Source organism: Quercus lobata, chromosome 2 (genome assembly GCF_001633185.2).
Source record: "Quercus lobata isolate SW786 chromosome 2, ValleyOak3.0 Primary Assembly, whole genome shotgun sequence".
NCBI lineage: Eukaryota > Viridiplantae > Streptophyta > Magnoliopsida > Fagales > Fagaceae > Quercus > Quercus lobata.
The window spans coordinates 18,404,663-18,429,042 of record NC_044905.1 but is presented as its reverse complement, the minus strand read 5'-3'; the positions used below and the strand labels follow the sequence as shown (position 1 = coordinate 18,429,042).

Below are 24,380 nucleotides of genomic sequence, written 5' to 3'. Positions count from 1 at the left end.
TCCTGAGGTCGACGTTGGATGGGTTCATCCTCAGCAACCGTGGCTCAAAGTCAATGTTGACGGTGTAGTTTTTGAGAGACAGCGAGCTGCGAGTGTTGGTGTCGTTATCAGAGGCCATCTTGGGTTGGTGCGTGCTGCACTGAGCATGAAGATCCACGCTCCCTTAGGCTCTTTGGAGATTGAAGCCAAGGCGATGGAGGAAGGTATGCGTTTTGCTTGGGATCATGGTTTCAGTTCAGCTATCTTTGAAGGCGATTCCATGGTGGTTCATAACTCTCTGATCGGATCAATCAATTCTCCTGCCAGTATCTGCAATCTGATATCTGGCTCTTTAATTCAAGCTACTCGGTTCAGAGAATGTTCATTTTCTGTTGTGCCAAGGTGTGGTAATAAAGTAGCGCATGGGTTAGCCCAGCATGCAAAGTCTTTATCTAAGTCTGTCGTTTGGTTAGAATCTTGTCCTCCTTTTGTGAAGCATTTAGTGACTTCTGATGTAATGTTTTCTTCTTCTTAATAAAATTGTCGTAGTTCACATCAAAAAAAAAAAAATGATACTACGTCATCCATATTAAAATTTAATAAACGAGAGATATGTGTATAAAAATAACTATCCACTAACACATGTCTTTCATTTATTAGTGGATTAATTATTTTTTGTTAATATGTCTTACACTTATTGGATTTTAATACCGCTGACATGATATCATTTAATACCAAATACCTTTTCATTACTTACTTGCTCACTTTATTATATTACTATTACTATAACTCCATTACCTATAACCACCAGGACGAAATCCAGTTCTCCCTCCAACAACATCATACACCACCTCTAATCCTTTCTGTTGTTCATTCCCAAAAACGGCAACGTTGCTTGGATTACTATTTCTAGCAAAGGCCAAACAAGCTTTTGTTTGGCTCAACATGACAAGTACTCCCACTTTCTCCAAATCCACGCTCACATCACCATTGAAAAAAAAAAGCTTATGTGCGGAATTGAAACAGATTGGCTCTTGCTAAGGTCATAGCATGTATCAAATAGTGACATACTTGAGCTTGTCATTGGATAATTACGCATCATTTTTCGAAATATTGTTTGCAATGCATTGTATGCTGTAGGAGGCAAATGTGTAATGACTGTCCTAGAGTCAATTATAGTACCCACAGTTGAAAAAACTGATGTGGGAATCAATAATCTTAGTCCACCCATACTTATTCCAATCAAGTTGAGGCCATAGAATGATTGCCCTAGAGAAAGCATTACCATAAGTGTGAACTTTAGTGAACTCGAAAGTTCATTGCCTTTTCACAAAGTAAGGTATCCCGTTGAGCTAATTGTGGAAGGAAGACAATATGAGAAAAACTTCTTGTACTTTTGTGCAGCTTGTTGTACAAAGGGAAACTTGGCTGCGACCGAGGCCTAGCAACCCAGCAATGCCTCCAAAGAGGCTTTCATTGGTTTGGCCACAACCGAATATGAAGTTGTCCACCACATCTGATGTTATGGTTAGTCTCTTTTTGCTGAAATATCCAACTGTATATGATTTGTCATTATAGTGTTTATTGTATACGCATTGTGAATTGGTGGAGCATTTTCGTGGGCTTCCTATAGTGTGAATAAAATGTAAAAATTAATTAAATTATAGTACCAAATTCACAAGTTTACTATTGCTTAAGTTCATTTGGTAAAATTTTTTGTCATCAAATAAGAGATTTAAGGATTGAACCTCACATACGTTAAAAACTAATTGATATCTTGGGCTTGATGATAAAAGACTATTATTATGAAATAGACTTCATAGGTTGAAATGCTAGAGTTTCTATAATGAAAAAAAAAAGTGTATGTGTAACATTATCCTTAGTCTCTAAATAATCTTTTTTAATTTTTTTTGAATAATTGGGTAAGAACTTCTCCAACTTACCTTTTGCATAATGCTTGGGATTCTACTGATTTTACTAGAGGAGTCTATATATCTAGTTACTTAATAACATTACATGAAATGAAGCGAAAAAAATCCAAAAAAAAAAAAATCCTCAAATTTAGGTCAAAATCACCAAACTTTGGAAATTCTAAATTCCTCATTATGTTACTATGATGTTGATTAGAGAAAAAGAGCAGTACTAAGGACACCAAAAAGTTCACAACTTTTATTACAATTCACTACTGTGAGTTGTAAGTGGTGAAGGTAAATGATGGGTCCACACCACCTCTCAAAACTATCCACATAACAAGTTGTAGCAAAAATTATGAACTTTTTTTTTATCTTTAGTATTTTCCAGATAGAAAATAAGGAGAATTTATTTTAATAAGTAAATAAAAGATAAGTGAGTTGAGAGCATAAGGGTGTAAGACATGAAATGTCGGCATAGAATGTGGATTTGGATGGGCCAAAGATTGGGTCTACTTGCTTAAAGCACTTTTCTGCACATGGTTCACACTGTGCCCATGTGAGGTCGCTACCAGTGTCAAATGCGAGTTTTTGATCGGTTTTGGGAGTGCCAAGGCCCACGGTGACAATGTAGATACCCATGCCGATGGTGAGACCAGAATTATCTGGAAGGGTGGTGGCCTGAGATTCTCTTAATTTGTTGCCATCTGAGTTGTTAGAGAACATGGAGTGGATTGAGTTCACTCTGGATTGGTCTTGAAGGAGGATTTCAGTGTGATTGAGAATCAGTAATTGGTCTTTGAAAGCATGGGCCATATTTGTGTATCACCGTTAAAGATGCCTCCCTTTTTGGACCTGAACTTAAAATGGATCATCAATTGGAATTTGGAACAGTACATACATATATGAATATTGGATATAATGAGGATCAAAAGATTCAAAACAAAATAATTCTTGCATTTAGTCAATTACAACATGCTTTTACGTCCATAAAAAAATTTACCATTAAATCGATGATAAAAGCCAATGCAGAAAAAAAAAAAAAATAAATAAAACAAGATAAAATAAGTTGTTGCCCACATATTACCTAAGTATTAATTGATTATGTTAGATTTGTCAAAATGATACATTTTTTAATTAATAAATTGTTACGATTGTGCTTATTGATTTTTCAGATTCTGAAACCCTGCTCAGTTGTCTCATTATTCACGCAAATAAGCACTGTATTTCATGCAAATAAATGTCATAAACATTACTTTTTTGGATGTGTGTATATATATATATATATATATATATATATATATATATATATAGACACACACTAGAAGTAGTTTAGATTGCTTTAAAATAGTCTATGCAAAGGTTAGGACACCACTTTCTTATATATAAGGGATAATTACAAATAACCCACCTGTGGTTTGGGTGAAAATCACCTTGTCTACCCGTGGTTTAAAAAGTGTCACTCAACCCCCCTGAAATATGTACCGTTTGTTTTTCGTAACCCACTTCTGTTAAAATTAGGCGTAAATAGATATTTTTGCTTAAATTTTATGTCTCTCTCCTCCCAAAACAAAAAATAGCACAAAAATTGCGAGAGGAACAAGATCAAAATGGAGGGTTTTGTGAAAATTAATATTTGGATGACAAGAATGTGATGATTGTTGTGGCTCAAGGCGTGGTGCCTGTGTTGGTGAAATTGCTTGATTCGAACTCATTTGAGATGAAAGAGAAAGTTGTGAGTTTGATTTCGAGGATTTCATTGGTGGATTCGAGCAAGCATGTGGTGATTGCTGAGGGTCTTTTGCTTTTGAACCATTTGTTGAGAGTTTTGGACTTTGGAGTGCTTTTGCTAAAGAAAAAGCATGTGTGGCACTTCAAGTTCTAACATTTAGCAAAGAAAACGCACGGGCTAAATAATAGCACAAAAAATGCGAGAGAAATAAGATCAAAATGGAGGGTTTTGTGAAAATTAATATTTGATTTGGTGGGTTCACTTTGCAGATTTTTCCTCTCTTCGCCTTTGCAGTGGTGGGTTCGTAGTGGTTTGTGGGTTTTAGTTAGGACCGGATCCCATCCTGTTCCTCGCCATGATCGCCGTCGAGAAAATCACACCCATCCTACCTTGCTCTTCGACAAAGTACCCTCTCGGCGTCTCGATCATTATTAAATCCCACTTGGTCTCGTACACCTCGTAGGGAAGATTCTCGAGCACCAAACGACACCACGTGTTGCATCGTAGGTAAGCATCAAACGACGAGCAAGGGTGTTCGGAGCTGTACGAGGAGAGGAGATCGTCGGCCTGGGAGAGTTGGGTTCGGTACTTGACCGTGTTGGCCTTTAGGTACGATGAGTCCTTGAGAACCGTCTGGAACCACTTTGGATCTTCCTTGAGGAACACCGTTTTGCCACGTGGGTTCAGCGAAGTCCACATCAGTGAGTCGTAGCTGAGTGACCTAGAGCTGGATCGGCGTAGAAGAGTGACCGCTCGCCGCTGCCGTTTCTCACAGCGGCTAGTGAACAAAACAGAGAGTTTCTCGATCTTGAGTCAATGAAGCCGAAAATGAGAAGCACGCTGGCTATAAGACTAGACAAAGCTGCTTCGAACAAAGATTTTCCGAGAATCGAGTTCCGATGATTATTATTGTTCTTCATGTTTTCTCTTGAACTGTTGTTACTCATTCTCCGATGTTGTTGGGAGATTTGAAAAAAAAAAAGGAATGGGTACTGCAGAGGATAGAATGAGGATATCAATACAAAGTGTTTTTTTACAGCGTTAAATTTTCTCAAATTTGGACAAGTATTTTTATATTCTTATTTGTGTAGGTTGATTTGGGTTTTATTTATTTTTGGGTATGTTCTTCATGTTCAAGATTTATGTGAATTGAGAGAGAGACCAATACCACTTTTTGATCTTGTTTCATTTGTATTTTTGTGCTATTTTTTGTTTTGGGAGGAGAGAGACATAAAATTTGAGCAAAAATACTTATTTACCTCTAATTTTAACAGATGTGGGTTACGAAAAACAAACGGTACATACCTTAGGTGGGTTGAGTGATACTTTTCAAACCATGGGTAGGCAAAGTGATTTTCCCTCAAACCACAGGTGGGTTATGTGTAATTATCCCTATATATAAAGTGTGAGTTTGGATAGTGCGTTTACGCGTTTTCAGTGTGTCTGCGTCTTTTTCCTGTGGGTCCCGTGCACTGTTCACAGGACCCACAAGTACGAATTTCAGCAAATTTAACTTTAAAACTGGGTCACACGGCACTATTTACACATTTAAAAATTATTTTGCTACAATGTTTTCAGTTTTCAGCAATAAGCGGTATCCAAATAGACTTAAAAAAAGTTTTAAATAAGTTAAAATTATTACACGTCTAAAGTTTTACATAGAAGTATATTATATGCTGACCAATAATATAATATATTTATTTATTTGATAATTTGATAACTACAATCGGGGAGAGGGATTAGAACCTTGGATGTCTTGAAAACATTATGATGTGCTAACCAATTGAATTACAAAACTCTTGTTAATGCTCATTTTGGAAGCCCAGTAGTAGGAAGAAGCCCAACAACATGGGTAGAGAAGAGTTAGTGGATTGATAGAAAAACCATTAAGCTCGAATGGCAGGAATAATGGATCACAGACCCATAAAGTAAATAAATGGGTTTTAAGGAAAGCAAACGGGCTTAAAAGAGCCTGGAGAGAAAAGTAGTAAACCCATGGGTAGTATGTGATGTAGAAAAGTGAGAATGGATCATAGCAAGCCCAAAGTAATACAAGTAAAGAAAGTAAGGGGTTGATGGAAAACCCATGAGTCCTAAGGTTGAAGGATAAGGTAATTGGGCTAAGGAAACACAAAAGAGTTAGTAAAGGCCCATGAGAACACAGAATTAGAAAATGAGTCAAAGATGCCTAAGGAAAGCAAATGGTCCAAGGATGTCCAAGGAAAGCAAATGGGACAAAGGAGCCCATAAACAATGTAATGGGTTAAGAAAACCCAAAGTAGCATGAGTATAAATACAATGACCATATGGAATCATTGAGAGAAGAATAGGCAACAGGCCCAAAGAGGCCCAACAGGCTCACCATAGCAAGGAATAGCAGGATAGCATAGTAGGAATGGTAACAAGACTACGAAATGAGCAAAAGAGTAGGCTAGAGGAAGAAAAGCCCACAATCAAACAAGGCCCACCCTTAAGAGAAGCAAGCCATAAGAATGAGAAATCAGAAAATAGTTCACGCCATAAGAGGTCAAAGATGAGCGACAGAATGCACAGACGATCCTCCAGACCATGGCAAACGCATGAGCAGTGGACAAGCTTTGGACGTACGCAGAAGTGGAGCATGCGCAAAGCCTAGACACCACCAACTTGTACCCAGCCAATACATGAATGGTGGGTCGTGAGTCAGAGGTAAGAGAGGGTATGGTTTGGTGGTGGGGAAAAGGGAAAGCCTATTTTGAGGTTTTTGCTTAGATTCTTTTAGGGGTAATGTCTTGCTGGGATGACATATCACCCAAAAGAAGCAAGGGTGAGTTGAAACTACAAAGTGCATGCCATGAGGGATAGCAAGAGAGAATACCCACACAGTGGTGGATAAGAATGCCAGGGTGAGCAAGCAAACAAAGTAATCTTCTTTTTCTGGTGATGGGGAGTGGCGTAGCTAGCATAGGTAAGTGGTGATGGCTAGACAGTTGACAAGCCTGTGGTGGTCAGCAAGGACACCCAAGCTAGACAAAAGGAGTTAAAGGCTAAAATGGTAAAAAACCAATCACGGCAGGTAGTATAAAAAGGGGTCCTTGCCGTGCACAAGTGGGATCATCGTAACAATAACAATCACTAGGTGAGAATCCCAGCACTACCTTCACCATAAAACTACAAGTGCTAAGAAAGAAAGAGTAAAAAGAAGGGAGAAAGAATCAAGAATAACAAAAACAGAGAGGGAAAGAAAGAACTAGGAAGAAAAACAGAGTGTAGAATGGCAGGCATGCACCAATAGGCTAATCCCTTCTCTCCCTCTAAAAGCCTACCCTCTGCTAAGGATAAATGACTCATTTGGGCACAAGTCATTCAGGTTAATTCCCTCAAAGTGGATAATTTCTATAGTAGGATTATCTTGAGAGATTACCCACATTGAGGAAGTGGTTCCCTCCTTGGCCTTAGTCTCGTTGCGCAATCAAACGTGGCAAACTAATCTTTTATTCTTCGATTTTATCACTTATTATCATTGTTTCTTATCTCGTTTTTGCAACTTCACTCAGAATGTGTCTTCCTTCCCTGTTTGACTAAGGATCTCTCGCTTGTCCTGCCTTAATAGTAATATATTTCTTTTATCATTGCTTTATCATATTTGTCTGCCGTAACCCTTCTATAACAGCTGCACCTACCATGGACATGTGATTAAAGTTTTGGCAAACGAGGCATAGTTTGTGCACAGGCCGGATCAAGGTGAATTGCAATTGGACCGGTCCTAACTCCCTTATCCAGAACACTTGGGCCTAGTGCAGCAGGAGGTAGTTCAGCCCAAAATCACAAAAGGCCCACCACAACTCTTAACCATTTTTATGTTTTTTTAAGCTTAGATTCATGAATCTACCTGTCAAGACACTTTGCATGAAAGAGAAATGCTATGTCCATAATAATATTACAACAAATCTTAGGTGACAAGTTGTTATTAGTGGTTATTTATATATAAAAATTTAATTTTAGTGTTAAGTTCAAATTGAAACCAGTAACAACTTACCACCTAGGACTTATTGTAAAAGTGTTATGAAAATCTTATGGACTTAACACTTTTCTTGCCTGAAATTAGAGATGAAATTAAGGACACTTGGCACAAATATTCGAAGTCCATCTAAAATATAAAATATAAAGACAGTTGACATTAAATTAGTTGGCAATCACTTAAAACAAAATTAGAATGCAATTAGTATCTAATTTGAATTTTATATATGTGGGGCCCGAAATCTGAAGTCCCGGCCCACTTTGTATTAAAAGCCCAAAGCCCAGGCCGAGGAGCCCTACTGTCAAGGACGCGAAATGGAAACTCCTTGAACGCCCAAGAATGTGGCCGAGGACGACTTTACGTCCAACATCCCCCAGAAACACTTGAAGAAAAGGACAGATTTAGCACAGGAACAGCACAAGGGAGAAGGTTGCCAGCACCTTAATGTGGAGCCCAGCGCCTGACAAACCCATACTCATACCTTGCTATCCAGCTTTCCCCAACCACTCTGATGTGAGGATTGATAAGACAAGTAACCACCCTGAACAAGGGGAAACGGACACGTAGATGAAGATTGGGAAGAAAATACTAGTATAAAAGGGAAGCTCGTTGCATTAAAGGAGGGGGGGATCTCTATCTCTCTCTTTTTCTCTCTCTCTCTGGAGGAACCAGAGGAAAAGGGTGAGAACGAACTCACAAAGAAGGAGGATGGCAAGGACGAGACTCTCCTCGGACTAATTCCGAGGAGATAGATCTTCACACCGCTTCCGTATAAGGCTTAGACATATGGGCTTCCCTGAAAATCCCGACCTAACCGTCACCCAAAGACCAAGATCCAGCCTTCCAAAGCCCACTCTCTACAAATCGTATTGTTCGAGCCCCTTTTTATATACGAGCCCATCCTTGGGTCGTTAAAAATTGTGTCCTTACAATTGGCGCCGTCTGTGGGAAGGCTTGCACGTTGGCGCAGGTGGCGGTGAGGTCAACTCTCTAGCAAGCAAAGATTCGCGGGGCTTTCTCCATCTCTGGCGAACATGCAGCTGTTGCTCCGACATAAACTTCTGCTAGGGGCTACGCCTTGCAGTGCCAATGGCGCCGGCGGCTCCAGGGGCTTTTGGCCTCAAACCAGCTCTCCCCGCCCTGGTCTAGGGGCTTACGTTTGAAACATAAACGAGTGCAAAAAGAAAAATCACAAGTTTTGGACAGAACCAAGGCCTTGCATGGTCCTCGGACTCAAGCCTATGGGGAAACCAAGTACAAAAAAGAATAAATCACAAGTTTTGGATAGAACCAAGGCCTTGCATGGTCCTCGGACTCAAGCCTATGGGGAAACCAAGTACAAAAAAGAAAAATCACAAGTTTTGGACAGAACCAAGGCCTTGCATGGTCTTCGGACTCAAGCCTATGGGGAAACCAAGTACAAAAAAAAAGAAAAAATCACAAGTTTTGGACAGAACCAAGGCCTTGCATGGTCCTTGGACTCAAGCCTATGGGGAAACCAAGTACAAAAAAGAAAAAATCACAAGTTTTGGACAGAACCAAGGCCTTGCATGGTCCTCGGACTCAAGCCTATGGGGAAACAAGTACAAAAAAGAAAAACAAGTTTTGGATAGAACCAAGGCTTGCATGGTCCGGACTCAGCCTAAAACCAAGTACAAAAAGAAAAATCACAAGTTTTGGACAGAACCAAGGCCTTGCATGGTCCTCGGACTCAAGCCTATGGGGAAACCAAGTACAAAAAAAGAAAAAAAATCACAAGTTTTGGACAGAACCAAGGCCTTGCATGGTCAAGCCTATGGGGAACCAAGTACAAAAAAGCCAAGGCATGGTCCTCGGACTCAAGCCTATGGGGAAACCAAGTACAAAAAAGAAAAAATCACAAGTTTTGGACAGAACCAAGGCCTTGCATGGTCCTCGGACTCAAGCCTATGGGGAAACCAAGTACAAAAAGAAAAATCACAAGTTTTGGACAGAACCAAGGCCTTGCATGGTCCTCGGACTCAAGCCTATGGGGAAACCAAGTACAAAAAAGAAAAATCACAAGTTTTGGACAGAACCAAGGCCTTGCATGGTCCTCGGACTCAAGACTATGGGGAAACCAAGTACAAAAAAGAAAAATCACAAGTTTTGGACAGAACCAAGGCCTTGCATGGTCCTCGAACTCAAGCCTATGGGGAAACCAAGTACAAAAAAGAAAAAATCACAAGTTTTGGACAGAACCAAGGCCTTGCATGGTCCTCGGATTCAAGCCTATGGGGAAACCAAGTACAAAAAAGAAAAAATCACAAGTTTTGGACAGAACCAATGCCTTGCATGGCCCTCGGATCCTCAGTACCAAAGGGATTGATGCAATATAGAGCAATATGCTACCAAAAACACGATTGAGATCCCTCACTGCTCGGCTACCCTTTCGAATGAATTATTTAGAGTTTATCGTTCTCGGACGTTTATCTAGCATGCATCACACAACGCTCGTCCATTATCTCGGTTAGTTCCAAGAGTTCAATTTATTAAGAATTACCATTGCTTAATTAATTGGGAATTACCATTGTTATGCTTGATAATGTCAGTAAGTTTAAACTAGTAGGAATTTGTTCTAAGGCATTTTCCTGCTCCAAGTATCATTAAAGGAAAACGTATACTCAACATTCATTCACAAAGTTATTGCTGCCAAAAGGAGAAATATTTAGAAAGAAATAAACTCATTTTTTTTTATTAAGACAAAGAAACAGTACATGGTACAATGAAAAGCTGGAATAAGCTTACATTAAAGCTAATTACATAAGTGAAAAGAAAAGATACAAAAGAATGAAGATAAAGCCGAAGAAGAAGTGCAGAGGAGAGATTGGCTGTTGCTCCAAGATGCTGTTTAAGGAAACCATTCCTCAATACTTTTACATGCCCATAGCTCAGGCAGCCAAAGAACCCAACGTGGGGCTAGCAGTGTTGAAGAAAAGGTGCAGGGAGCACCTGGCTTCGGGCTGGCACAGTTGAAGAAAAGGTGCAGACAGCTGGAGGTTGATGGGCCTCCACGGAACCACGTCTGCAACAAGGCAGACGGCAATGATGGCGGAAATTCTTTCTTCTGACATACCAAAAATCTGGCATGACCAGAACCTGCTTCGGATTTTGACTAAAAGAAGGAGGAATACCATCTTCCCCCTATCAAAACGGAGGACTGGTTTGAATCTGTGCCATCCTTGTCCATACCATATCACCTTGAGGATTCGGTGCCTCTGAAGCGTGCGAAGACCTTTCATCCCTATCCACGCCTCAAACATCTTGCTTGAGGCTGAGTGGCACTAGAAATGAAGATCACGAATATGAAAGAAGAAGTATGATCCTGAAGAAAACAGGAGAGTTCATGTGCAGATGGAGTGACCCCCTGCCCTATTTATACACAGAAGTAAACCGGTGGCATTTAATGCATGTAATTTTCCAAGGGATGCGACGAACAAAGCAGGCTCAGCTCAATTTCCAAACCTCATCCTCAGCCGTAGGATCTGAAGATCCTCGAGAAGGCGCGCCTCGAGTACTGAAATGTCAAAAGACCCTACGTGAGCGAAAAATAAAGGAGTGGTCCTTATCTTGACACGCCTCCCATGTAAATGAAAAAATGCAAGTAATAATGGAGTACTGGATTTGAGCAAGCCGTAATGTGGGCCTAATGTCACCAAAACCCTCCTCCCCAACTGAAAAGTCGGGCAGCAGGATTTTGAGGGGCTATTGTGGGGCCCGAAATCTGAAGTCCCGGCCCACTTTGTATTAAAAGCCCAAAGCCCAGGCCGAGGAGCCCTACTGTCAAGGACGCGGAATGGAAACTCCTTGAAGGCCCAAGAATGTGGCCGAGGACGACTTTACGTCCAACATCCCCCAGAAACACTTGAAGAAAAGGACAGATTCAGCACAGGAACAGCACAAGGGAGAAGGCTGCCAGCACCTTAATGTGGAGCCCAGCACCTGACAAACCCATACTCATACCCTGCTATCCAGCTTTCCCCAACCACTCTGATGTGAGGATTGATAAGACAAGTAACCACCCTGAACAAGGGGAAACGGACACGTAGATGAAGATTGGGAAGAAAATATTAGTATAAAAGGGAAGCTCGTTGCATTAAAGGAGGGGGGGATCTCTATCTCTCTCTTTTTCTCTCTCTCTCTCTGGAGGAACCAGAGGAAAAGGGTGAGAACGAACTCACAAAGAAGGAGGATGGCAAGGACGAGACTCTCCTCGGACTAATTCCGAGGAGATAGATCTTCACACCGCTTCCGTATAAGGCTTAGACATATGGGCTTCCCTGAAAATCCCGACCTAACCGTCACCCAACGACCAAGATCCAGCCTTCCAAAGCCCACTCTCTACAAATCGTATTGTTCGGGCCCCTTTTTATATACGAGCCCATCCTTGGGTCGTTAAAAATTGTGTCCTTACAATATATATAAAGGGTTTTAAGAAATTTTAACAATCTTAATCTTCGTCTTTTCTTTATTTTATTTTTCTCTCTCTTGTTCTTGATTATATATTTATTTATTTTGATGAACCGGAGAATTTTCTCCACAAAACCAAAACAAGAAGCAATACAAAACAAGAGACAACAAACTAACCAACAGGCTCCTCCTCAAAAGTGATTTTTACAAAATTTAGCAAGTGAAGTATGTAAATGTACATTCCACATTACTTTATTTAGCTTCTTACTGATTTTTTTTTTTTTTTGGTTTTGTTTTGTTTGTTTGTGTTTGTGTTTTTTTTTTTTTTTTTTTTTTTTTTTTTTTTTTAAGAGTCAGTGGCGGCTCTAGGATATATTTTTGGGGGTTTAGTAAGAAGTTGCATTTTGGGTTAAAAAGTGAATCTTGCGGTCTATGTAATTTCTTTATTACAAAATTTTTTATAGTACATATTGGCAAGAGAATAAAAGATGAGGAATACTATATTACAACATTTTCACAACACTTTTCCAAAAAATTATAGGTTATAAGTTGTTATTAGTTATAATTTAAACTCACTACTAAAATTATTATTATTATTATTATTATTATTTTCTTCCATTAGTAAAAACTAGTAACAATCTGCCACTTAGGCTTCGTTGTGAGTGTATTACGAATATAGTGTTTCTCATATAAGATAAACTATGATTAAGCTCATTGCATCTTGTTTATTAATACGATGAAGATACTAATTATTGTTGCTAAGATTAAATTTTGGAAATCATCTATTGTTTTTAAATACAATCAACATATGAATTATTGTTGTTAAGTGAACTCCACACGAGATCTAAATACAATAAACTTTTATGTAGTAGTTTATTTCAAATTTGTTAAGATCTAAATGATTTTTTTAGATTTAGGATGAACAAATTTATACTTTTGTTGTTAAGCTTACTATTTTTTTCCCATATTTTAGATCAAATTTGTTTGTTATTGGTTTTTTTTTTTTTTTTTTTTTTTTTTTTTTGTGTGTTTAAAAAGATCAAGATATTGTCAAGATAATCATATGAAGTTCATTTCAGTTAGGCTTAAAAAAAATTTAAGTCTAGAGGGTACAAAATTTATTTTAGGAGGCTCAAATAAAAAACATAAAAAAATTATATATAATTTTTTTTTTAGCCCACCAGGCACCAGCTCGAGGGATTCATTTGAACCCCTGGATTGTACCTAGAACCGCCCATGTTGAGAGTGTATTAAAGTATAATTATTCTTGGAAAACATAAAAACCAAAAAAGAAGAAGCTAAAAGTTGAATAAATAAATAAATAAATAACCAATTCCAAAGGCACACTAAAGCCTATATTCAGCAATTGCTAGGTTTTATCATTAGTCTTTTTTTTTTGGGGGGGGGGGGTAATTATTACCTTGTAATATGTATGCTTAGACAAGTTGGAATCACATGACTTTAAAATGTTGTGGAGATTATACTTCTCAATTAATTATCAAGGACCTTTCTTCTCCAAAATAAAATTATCAAGGACCTATAACTTCATCCTTGACTTAGCCTTAATCAAGTGATCAAATTGTGTTTTCTAACCTAGAAAGTTTTTCTTTTGATTTTTCAATGAGGTTTGAGTCGTTTGACATATACAAAAGACGCATTAAAAAGTAAAGGAGAGACAGGTTTAATGGGAGAAATTGAATCAAATAATTTGGGGATTCAAAAGGTAGGCACGAAACTAGATTCTTCTTCTTTATTTATTTATTTATTTTTTCTAAAGATAAAAGATAGAAATTGTATTGATTGTAAAGAAAACTAGTTTTTCTTTCAACCCAAATATGTCTTTTCCCATTTTGTAAGTGCACAAAAATAGATCAAAGTGGTCCAAAATGGATTGAAGTGGTCAAATGGACTGAATGGAACAAAGTGGACCAAATGGACAGAATATGACCAAATAGAAAAAAGGTGGACCTAATAGGACTGAATAAGAACAAATGGAATGAATAAGACCTAAGTGGACATAATGGAGTGAAAGGGACTAAATAGGACCGAAGTGGACAGATTGGATCAAATATGACCAATTTGGACTGAACAGGATCGAAGTGGACTAAATAGAACCAAAGTGGACAAAATGGACCAAATAGGATCAATAATGGACCAAATAGAACAGATGGGGACCGAATAAGACCAAAGTGGACAAAATAAGACCAATGTGGACCGAATAAGGCCAATGTGTATTGAATGGACCGAAGTAGACTGAATAAGATCGAATGGACCGAATAGAACTTTTTTTTGGGTCAAACAAACACACTCACATACACAAGGGAGAGGGAAAAAGGATTCCAATACAAAGGCACACCACAAACTCCACTCAAAAGTTATGGTAACTTTAGTGGATAGAATGGACTAAATAAGACATATTAGGACCATATGGACCGAATAGGAAAGAATAGACCAAATAGAACCAATGTGGACCAAATAAGACTTTTGAATATTTATCATTTTTATTGCATTTTTAGGGCTCATATTTTATTTCTAATGTCTATTTTCTTTGTATTTTTTTTAACTCAAAACGAAAGATTTTAACCCAAATATAATAAAACTTCATACTTTTCAACCCAAAAATTAAGAAAAAAAAAAAAAAAAGAATTTTTGGGCTAAACTTGAAAAGGCAACCTATAAAAATAATAAATTTAAGGCCCAATTAGTCTAAAATGAACTGAAGGGGACCAAAATTGATTGAGTGGACTTAATTAGACCGAAGTAGACCTAAATGGACAAAATAAAAACTATTTAATTTTTAGGGAGAACAAATTTTCTTCAAAAAATTTTAGAGAAAAAATTACACATTATATTACCATACAAAATAATTATTTATTCTCACTTATCACATGGACATGCGACTAATTTCAGTAAAAGGAAAGCACAGGTAGTTTGAACTTTGAAGTTACATTATTTGTATTCAAAAGTGTAAGGTTGAATTTATTCAACCATCTAATTGGCTTTATTCTGTGCCAAATTTGCTTGTAATTCAGCATTTAGTAACCCTGTATTTAGGTGGGTTTGATGTAAGGGTAGTGAGTGAGATAGAGTGAAGATTGCTTAAGAGTGTGCAAGAAAATAGAGACTCGCGGCTGGGACTCGCGGCTGCAAGCCGCCAGACGCAGCACACGTGCCAAGCATGCTGGAAGATGAACAGTCATGCTAGCTGGAGTACTACAGGACAAAACAGGACAACTGGCCATACAGTTATCTCGCGACTGGATCTCGCGACTTAGTCAAGCCGCGAGGTCAAGCCACGAGCCACCCCTATTTTGTTAAACCTAACGTTTCACATTCCTCTCCCACTCCAGTATAAATACCCATTTTACCCACGATTGAAAGACAGCTTCCAGAGAGAATTTTGAGAGAGAAACCCTAAAGAAAAACAAGATTGATTCACCCATAATCTATACCTTAAAGTCTCTTCAAATTCCTCAACTCTCTTCCTCTCCATTGTCAAATCCTTGAGAGGCATTATACCAAACCTGGTTCTCACCATTATCATCACTGTGAGACAGTTGTTTGGATTTCTGGGAAGCAGTTAGGAAGGAACCAATCTTCATTGGTTGATGCTACGGTCTAGTAGCGGAATCCGGGAAGCTAGAAAAGAAAAAGGTTCGGCGCAACCTCGTTGGAGCAAGAAGCTTAGAGGGCTTAGGTGCACTGGGTAGATTAGGCTTGGAGGGTCTTTTGCTATCCATGTATCCCAACTGTATTTTCTAGTGGATTGTTTACCGCTTGGAGGGCGGCAGAGAGGTTTTACGCCGAGGGTTTCGGTTTCCTCTTCGATAACACATCGCGTGTTGTCTTTGTGTTTGCATCTTCCTTCCTCTCTATCTTTGCCTTTATACTATCTGCTGTGGATTTTATTTTGTGTTGGCTTAGATAAATTTTAACCAATTTCATATTATAGCATATGTTAAGTTTCCGCACACTAGTTGTTTGACATATTGTTTAAATTGGTTTAGTTGTAATTTGGGGGTCTAAACGTTCAAGGGTGTTTTTACACGTTTTTGAACTTTCAAAAAGAAATTAGAACTCTGATAATGTTGAAATGAAATTCTATAAGTGGAACCATAATCTGAATTTAATCCTTATGTTTGGTATGCCAAATCCACATTCATGAGTTCTAAGCCTGTTCCATAGGGTTCCTAGTTGGTAGCTAGCTGCAATAGAAAAGGTTTGATCTTTGGAACCTCGATACACAACAAAAGTCTTCAAAATAGGAAAACCCACAAAATAAGAAAATGAGAAAGAAATTTTCATACCCAAGGAACTTTTGGCACAGATCTTACTTTGATGAAATTTGAGAGGTAAGTAAAACCCACTTCTTTGTATGGTAGAAAATGAAACAAGAGTTCACATATCAAACACAAAGGATGAGAGTGGGAAAGAAAGAAAGCAAAGGAAGTGAAACCCAAAACAAAAGCCCAAAGCTACCCAACCTCCTTCCTTCCAAATGCGACTCTAGTAAAAGTGTATGGACCACCCATGTCCACAACTGTGTCTAAGGTATTAGATTGTCTCTATGAGAAAAACTTCAAGTTTCAGCTCATCTCCATTAACATCTCCAAGGGCGAGCACAAGAAGCTTAACTTTCTAAAGATCCAAGTACGTTCAAAGAAAGAGATTGCGTTAAATGGAAAGGAATCTAGTTTTTCCCTTTCTTTTTCCTGATTATTGGGAGATAGACAAATAGTTACTACCTGTGTTTGATAAAAAAATTGAATTGATATATTTGATAAAAAAATAAAAATCTATTTTCTCTTCTTCTTCTTTTTCTACAAAAAAAAAAAAAAATTGTTATTTTGGATTTAAAAAAAAAAAATTAATAAGCTCAAAATGATCTCTTTTTTTGGGTGACTAATGCTGTCATTTTAATGAAAAGATTACATTGAATAATTGTTAAAGTTAGATGACTCAAATGATTGAAACCAAAGTAAAAAGACTTAATTGAATTTTAGACAAAATTATAGAGTACAATTTACAATTTAGCTTAGTTAATTTAACCATGAATCATTAAGATTTTAAGAATTTTACCTTGGAGTTACTAGCCTATTCTAACCCAAAAAATCAGCTCTTATTCATTCCACTATGAAATAAGATTTTAAATAACTTTACACCATTTCAGGCACCCCCCAACACACACACACACACAAACCATATTCACTTTTAGATGTATTAAAACTAAAATTTCATTATATAAATGAAGAGGATCTTGAGGAGTTTGACATAGATTTCCACTAATCTCACTCAACTTTTATTTCAAACATTGAGGATATTGCTAGGATTTTTCTAATTCGCTAAATCACTAAATCCTCAAGAGGCCCAAGACCATGTCCAATGACCTTCATTAACATTTCCATTGATTTTTAACAATGGTTTTATTCATTATACCCTAATTCATAATAATGCCCACTATGAGCTAACACAAAGGTTCTCTTTGTTACTCACTTACTTTATTATATTACTATCCATTAGCTACAACCACCAGGACGAAACCCAATCCTCTTTCCAACAACATCATACACAACCTCTAATCCTTTCTGTTGTTCATTACCGAAAATGGCAATGTTGCTTGGATCTCTATTTCCAGCAAAGGCCAAACAAGCTTCTGTTTTTCTCAACACGTAAAGTATTCCCACTTTGTCCAAATCCACGCTCACATCACCACCAAAAAAAAAGCTTATGCTCGGAATCGAAACTGATTGGCTCTTGCTAAGGTCATAGCATGTATCGAATATTGAAGAACTCGAGCTTATCATCGGATAATTACGCATCATTTCGCGAAATTTTGTTCGCAATGCATTGTATGCTGTAGGAGGTAAACGTGTAATGACCGTCCCAGAGTCAATGATAGTACCCGCAGTTGAAAAAACCGATGTGGGAATCGATAATCTTTGTCCACCCACACTTATTCCAATCAAGTTGAGGCCATAGAATGATTGCCTTCGAGGAAGTGTTAACATAGGTGTGAATTTTAGTGAACTCGAAATTTCACTGCCTTTTCCCAAAGTAAGGTACCCCGTTGAGCTAGTTGTGGAAGGTAGACAATGCGAGAAAAATTGGCTGTACTTTTGAGCGGCTTGTTGCACAAGGGAAACTTGGCCGCGACCGAGGCCTAGCAACCCGGCAATGCCTTTGAAGAGGCCTTCGTTGTCTTGACCACAACCAAATACAAAATTGCCCACCACGTCTGATGTTATGGTTAGCCTTTCTTTGCTGAAATATCCTTTTGTAAACGAACCATCGCCATAGCGTACACTGTATAAACACTTTGAATTGGAGCACTGTTGTGGGCTTCCTGTATTGTTAATAAAATGTTGAAATTATTGTACCAAATCCTCAAATTTAGGATTCCTTAAAAAAAAGTGTATGTGTGAAACTGAGCAAGAAGTCAGAACTTCTTCAATTTACTTTTTGCAAAATGATTGGGATACTACTGATCTTGCTACTTAATATTATTTGAAATGAAGCGACAAAATCTATAAATAGAAAAAATCTCATCAAATTTATGTCAAAATCCCCAAGCTTTGGAAATTCTAAATTCATCATTCTGTTTCTGTTACCATTATATTAACTAGATGTAGAAAATACATTACGGCCAATTTATTTTAATAAGTAGAGTTTATTAAAAATAGCTAAGTTAATTGATTGACTAAAATAGCTAGGTAGTAATAGCAATGCCCTTTCTATTTTATTGAGTGGGATTGTATTTATATGATTTACCTCTGGTAGAAGAAGTGAGTTGAGTGCACAAGGGTGTAGGACATGAAATGTTGGTGTAGGATGTGGATTTGGATGGGTCAAAGATTGGGTCTACTTGCTTATAGCACTGTCCTGCGCATGGTTTACACTGTGCCCAAGTGAGGTCGCTACCAGTGTCAAATGCCAGTGTTTGATCTGTTCTGGGAGTGCCAAGGCCAACGGTGACGATGTAGTTACCAGTGCCGATGGTGAGACCAGATTTAGCTGGAATGGTGGTGGCCTGAGATTCTCTAAATTTGTTGCCATCTGAGTTCTTAGAGAACATGGAGTGGATTGAGTTCACCCTAGACTGGTCTTGAAGGAGGAGTTCAGTGTGATTGAGAACCAGTAATTGGTCTTTGTTGCTTTGAAAGCATGGGCCATATTTGTGTTTCACCGTCAAGGATGCCTCCCTTTTTGGACCTGAACTTAAAAGGAATTTGGAACAAATGCATATGAATATAATGAGGAAAATAATTTGAGAATTCCACTGTAAAAAAAAAAAATTGAGAATTCCAAATGCATACCTGTAAATAATTCTTGCATTTAGTCTACTACAACATGCTTTTGCGTCCAGAAAAAAAATACTATTTAATTGATAATAAATAAATAAATAACCTATGCCAGAAAAACAATAATAAAACAAGATAAAATAAGTGGTTACCCACATATTACTTTTACCTCTTTTTATTTTTATTTTTTATAAATAGTATTTTAAACCTATATTATTTGACTATTTATAAAATTATTTACGTGTATTAAATCAAATAATTTAGTAAAATATTTAAAAAATTATATAACTATTAAGTAAGTCATGTAAGTTAAAGTAGTTGAGAATATATTTCTAAATTACCATATAATAGGTAGGTTGGAGGAATATATTTAAGAAAAGTCTTTGGCAACGGGATCATATTATATATATATATATATATAGAGAGAGAGAGAGAGAGAGAGAGAGAGAGAGAGAGAGAGAGAGAGAAGGAGATACACCTCATATTTTTGTGGGGCTTATTTTTGTTTGGTTATAAAAATTAAAATATTTGATATGTTTATATGTGGCTGAAAAAAAAGAAAAAGAGAAGGAGATATACCTCATATTTAAGGTTTGTATGGATGAGAGAGAGAGAAGTACTCCTTATTTATGATGGGCCACGCCACAAAAACCAAACAACTCAATGTGTCCATTTCTCGTGTATCTAAACTTCTGTGAGATTTTTGTGAGGTTAGTCTTATTTTAAAGTTTTAAATCTAAAATTCATGGGGCTTATTTTTGTTTGGTTATAAAAATTAAAATATTTGATATGTTTATATGTGGCTGAAAAAAAAGAAAAAGAGAAGGAGATATACCTCATATTTAAGGTTTGTATGGATTGGATTTAATTTATTTTCAACCCAATTCCACCTCTCCAGATTAAGAAATTTCAATCAAACCTAAACATATAACTTTAAAAATCCAACCCTCCTATCCATAGAATCTGAGTTACTTAGGGCTGGGTTGTCAGCTATCTTGTCTTGTCATATATATATATATATATATATTTATAAAGTAAGTTTTTCTATCAAAAAAAGAAAAAAAGAAAAGAAAAAAAGAGTAGGTTTTCATTCAACTATTGAAACCCATTATTGAATAAATGAATATAATTTATATAATTCAGCATAATTTTCCAATTTATCAAAAAAATACCTTTTAAAAAAAATTTAGAAAGATTCTCAAAATTCAAAATAAACCAAGTTAATAATTAAAAAAAAATATTAATAGCATGGTTTGTGTCAAGTTACTTGTAAAAAAAACTTAAATCCGATTCAACCCAAGTTTTAAAAAATAATTAAAAAAAAAATCTAATATATCAACGCATGGAAAAATAAGTCAATGTATTGGAATTAGGTTGGATCGGATCAAGTTTACCCCGTTAGTAGATTGAATACACACTGCTTCTTATATTATATATGGACATGTTGCATTCAAAACTGATAACAGGACATCACATGTATCAAGCTTATATTGTCTAACCATACATTCTCTAATCTGAAGAAAAAATGAATTTCATTTAAGCCTTTTGAATAATAATAATTAGATGAATTAACCAAAACAAATTCTGTTTATATCTTATTCCATCTCTCCCTTAAATCGATTTTTTTTATGATCTACAAGAAAGAGACAAAGGTTTTAATATCTAAAAAGAATATATTAAGAACGTAAAAAAAAAAAAAAAAAAAAAAAAAAAAAAAAAAAAAAAAAAAAGAATCTAGCAGAGGCTTCGTTATATCTACTCAGGAAAAACTAAGACCGCATGAAACTTTTGATGAAAGAGATGTTAGAATTTTTTTTTACAATATCTGATATTATGGAATTGTGATTTATTCTACCAAATAATTTTAAATATTTCTATTTCATAAATGTGCACTTCAAATGATAGTCTTATTTAAAATTCTTGTAATGAGTTTCTTCTTTTGATCTGGATATTTTTTTTCTTTCATGTTTTAATCTTATCAACATAAATAGAATCCTAGTTCTACCATTGTTTGGGAGTAATGATAGAAGAGAAATTTTTTTTCATATATATATATTTTTTCAAAGCTTGTTAAATTGGTAAGTTAATATATGATTGGAATGATATCACTTTCCATTGGATCTATTATTGATGTCTTTTATTTTTATTATGTATCAATTACAACATATTACGTCAATAATTGTGAAAAATAAATTTTTTTTTTTTTTAACTATCATTTCCTACAATTGTGAAAAAATGTCATGTCCTTACTTATTGCATTGTTAACCATGAACATTCTTTGTGTTAATTACTATTCTTATATTAGGTTTCTCCATTTGACTAAATTGTCTGAAATAAAAAGTTATCCATCATAAAAGTTGGCATTTTGGTAATTGACACAGCTATTGCCACAACTTTCAAACTTAAATGATTCAAAATAAATATCTTAAGGCAACTATATACCAAGAATTAATGTTGCTATTACCAATGCTGATAAACAAAGCAATCAAAAATGGAACTGGTTGTTTTAAATTAAAGAACGCCCATTACGGAAGAAACTTTCCTTTGCAAGTCTTTTGGTGTTCAATAAACTATGTACTTTTATTCTAATTTTATCAATTATGTTTTACTAACCATGGCTAAATTTGTATGAGTTTTAGTTAGGTCAATTGGTATAGTATCTGATGATTGTATAAGAGATCTAGGGTTGAATTTCCGCTTACACCAAAAACTAATTGGTGTCTTGGTCTGATAATAAAGAGCTACCATTAATTAGAACGGACGCCATAAATTGAAATTTTCTATAAAAAAAAAAAAAAAAACCATGGCTAAACTTTATAAAAGAGAATCTTTTAAAATTTTCTAATATTCCATTATTAATATCAATAGAGAGTACAGTTTTGGGATCGAGTATTATTTTGCCAAATCTTAAAGGAGTGGATAGTAATATCCCAATTTTTTTCCTCTCTAGTTTTTTGCTTTGTAGGAGGAACAACGGCAATTACAATAGGAGTAAAGATAGAGATATAACGCAGTGATGACCATGATGATTTGAGAGAGAGAGAGAGAGAGAGAGAGAGAGTGTGTTAAACCTTTGGTAGAAGCAGTGCAAGTAGATGATGGTATTAGAGAGCTGACTTGAACAGTATGTGTATGATGAAGGTGGTAGCTTTCTGTAATCTCTCTTGCTTCATGGGCATGAAGGCATAGAAAAGCAGAGAAACTATAGATATAGAGGATACACCTAACGAAGGAGGAGAAGCGAGTAGCCATGGTTTAGTTTTATGCTGAAGACCATGTACTCCTGCAGTCATATATATGGTGGTTGGCTTGATAAGTGGGTTCATACACTGCTACTGCTAGGTTTGATTAGTCAATTTAATTACTATTTGGCTCTTAACTGATAGTGATTTAAATAATTTTTTTTTTTTGGTCTTATTATTGTAATTATTGCCTTGTAACAGGTTTGCTTAGACAAGAAGAAATCACATGACAATAAAGTCTAAAGAACCAACATAATTTTAGAACATTTCACAACTTCTTTGTTTTGAGTTGTGATATTGGGTTTCGGTATAATTTATTATAATATTTTATTTCAACTTGTGAAATTTTGTTGTGTTTTGAGAATAATTCATTACATGACTTAACTATACTCTAGACGTATGGTGAGTATATTGTATATTTTACTTGTCTAATTTTCATGATTGAGCTAAAATCAAAGATATTTGTTTTTGTACAGTGTCAACCCTAAGGCCTTTATCTTCAGCACTTCTCAATGCTTTTTTCTTTTTTCTTTTTAATAAGAATCGTTCAAAATATAAATTTGATATAAAATGACTCTTCACTAAAGCTTTATATTTTCATGTTCTTTGTTTCTGTTTTTATCTTAGCTTGGTCAGAGCCACTAATTTGTGGCCTCCAGTAGTGCTTGTCAGTTTTCATCACACATACATAGCAAACCTTGAGTTAACCTCAATGCATTAAAAATTTAAAATTACATAATGCATATTATATTGATCAATATAATTTTGTTCAAACTTGCAAAACGCAGAAAATGAAAATGTTCTCCTTCTCAAGTTTGCCTTACCCAATGATTCTTCTCAACTCTCAACTTTGAACGCTATAACCTTCCAAAAATATTATAGCATCTCATTTGCAGTATGTAAATCATAAAATCAAGATAGTCAGAATTTCATCTTAACTCAATTTAATTATTTGGAATAAGATATTAAATTTCAATTTTTTTACCTCTTTTTTTTTTTTTTTTTTCAAAAGAGGATAGAACTGATATTATAAAAAGACAAAAGTGCAAAGGTATAATAAAGTGTCCTGAGCCACTCAGGCCTACACGCCAGCCTGGGCTAGGACAAGGACAGGATAGCACTGCCAAAAAACTAATAAACTAATGGAGGAAAAGCTAGCAAGCTGAGAACTAGCATGTCGGCTGATTGGCTATTATATTTTTACCATTAAACGCATAAAAATAATAATAAGAAAGAAATATGTAAGGTTAGCCCACCATCATATTATTGTGGATACTAATTTGTTAGTCTTGAGTCCGTTTAAATATAACTTATTTTTATTGAAATTAAAAAATTTAAAGTTGAAAATACTATTGTAAGGACACAATTTTTAACGACCCAAGGATGGGCTCGTATATAAAAGGGGCCCGAACAATACGATTTGTAGAGAGTGGGCTTTGGAAGGCTGGATCTTGGTCGTTGGGTGACGGTTAGGTCGGGATTTTCAGGGAAGCCCATATGTCTAAGCCTTATATGGAAGCGGTGTGAAGATCTATCTCCTCGGAATTAGTCCGAGGAGAGTCTCGTCCTTGCCATCCTCCTTCTTTGTGAGTTCGTTTTCACCCTTTTCCTCTGGTTCCTCCAGAGAGAGAGAGAAAAAGAGAGAGATAGAGATCCCCCACTCCTTTAATGCAACGAGCTTCCCTTTTATACTAGTATTTTCTTCCCAATCTTCATCTACGTATCCGTTTCCCCTTGTTCAGGGTGGTTACTTGTCTTATCAATCCTCACATCAGAGTGGTTGGGGAAAGC

The 24,380-nt window shown here is 36.2% G+C and overlaps 1 protein-coding gene across 1 annotated transcript; it reads right to left on the bottom strand.

Annotated features, from left to right (window-relative positions):
* Window positions 1-17,363: 17,363 nt before the first annotated feature.
* On the bottom strand, window positions 17,364-22,792 carry LOC115974811 (aspartyl protease family protein At5g10770-like). Its single transcript, XM_031095335.1, has 3 exons — window positions 22,419-22,792; window positions 18,818-19,258; window positions 17,364-18,392 (listed from the first exon to the last, which is right to left on the bottom strand). Exons 1-3 carry the CDS (start codon window positions 22,597-22,599, stop codon window positions 17,566-17,568), a joined length of 1,449 nt encoding a protein of 482 aa, XP_030951195.1. The 5' UTR covers window positions 22,600-22,792; the 3' UTR covers window positions 17,364-17,565.
* Window positions 22,793-24,380: the final 1,588 nt, after the last annotated feature.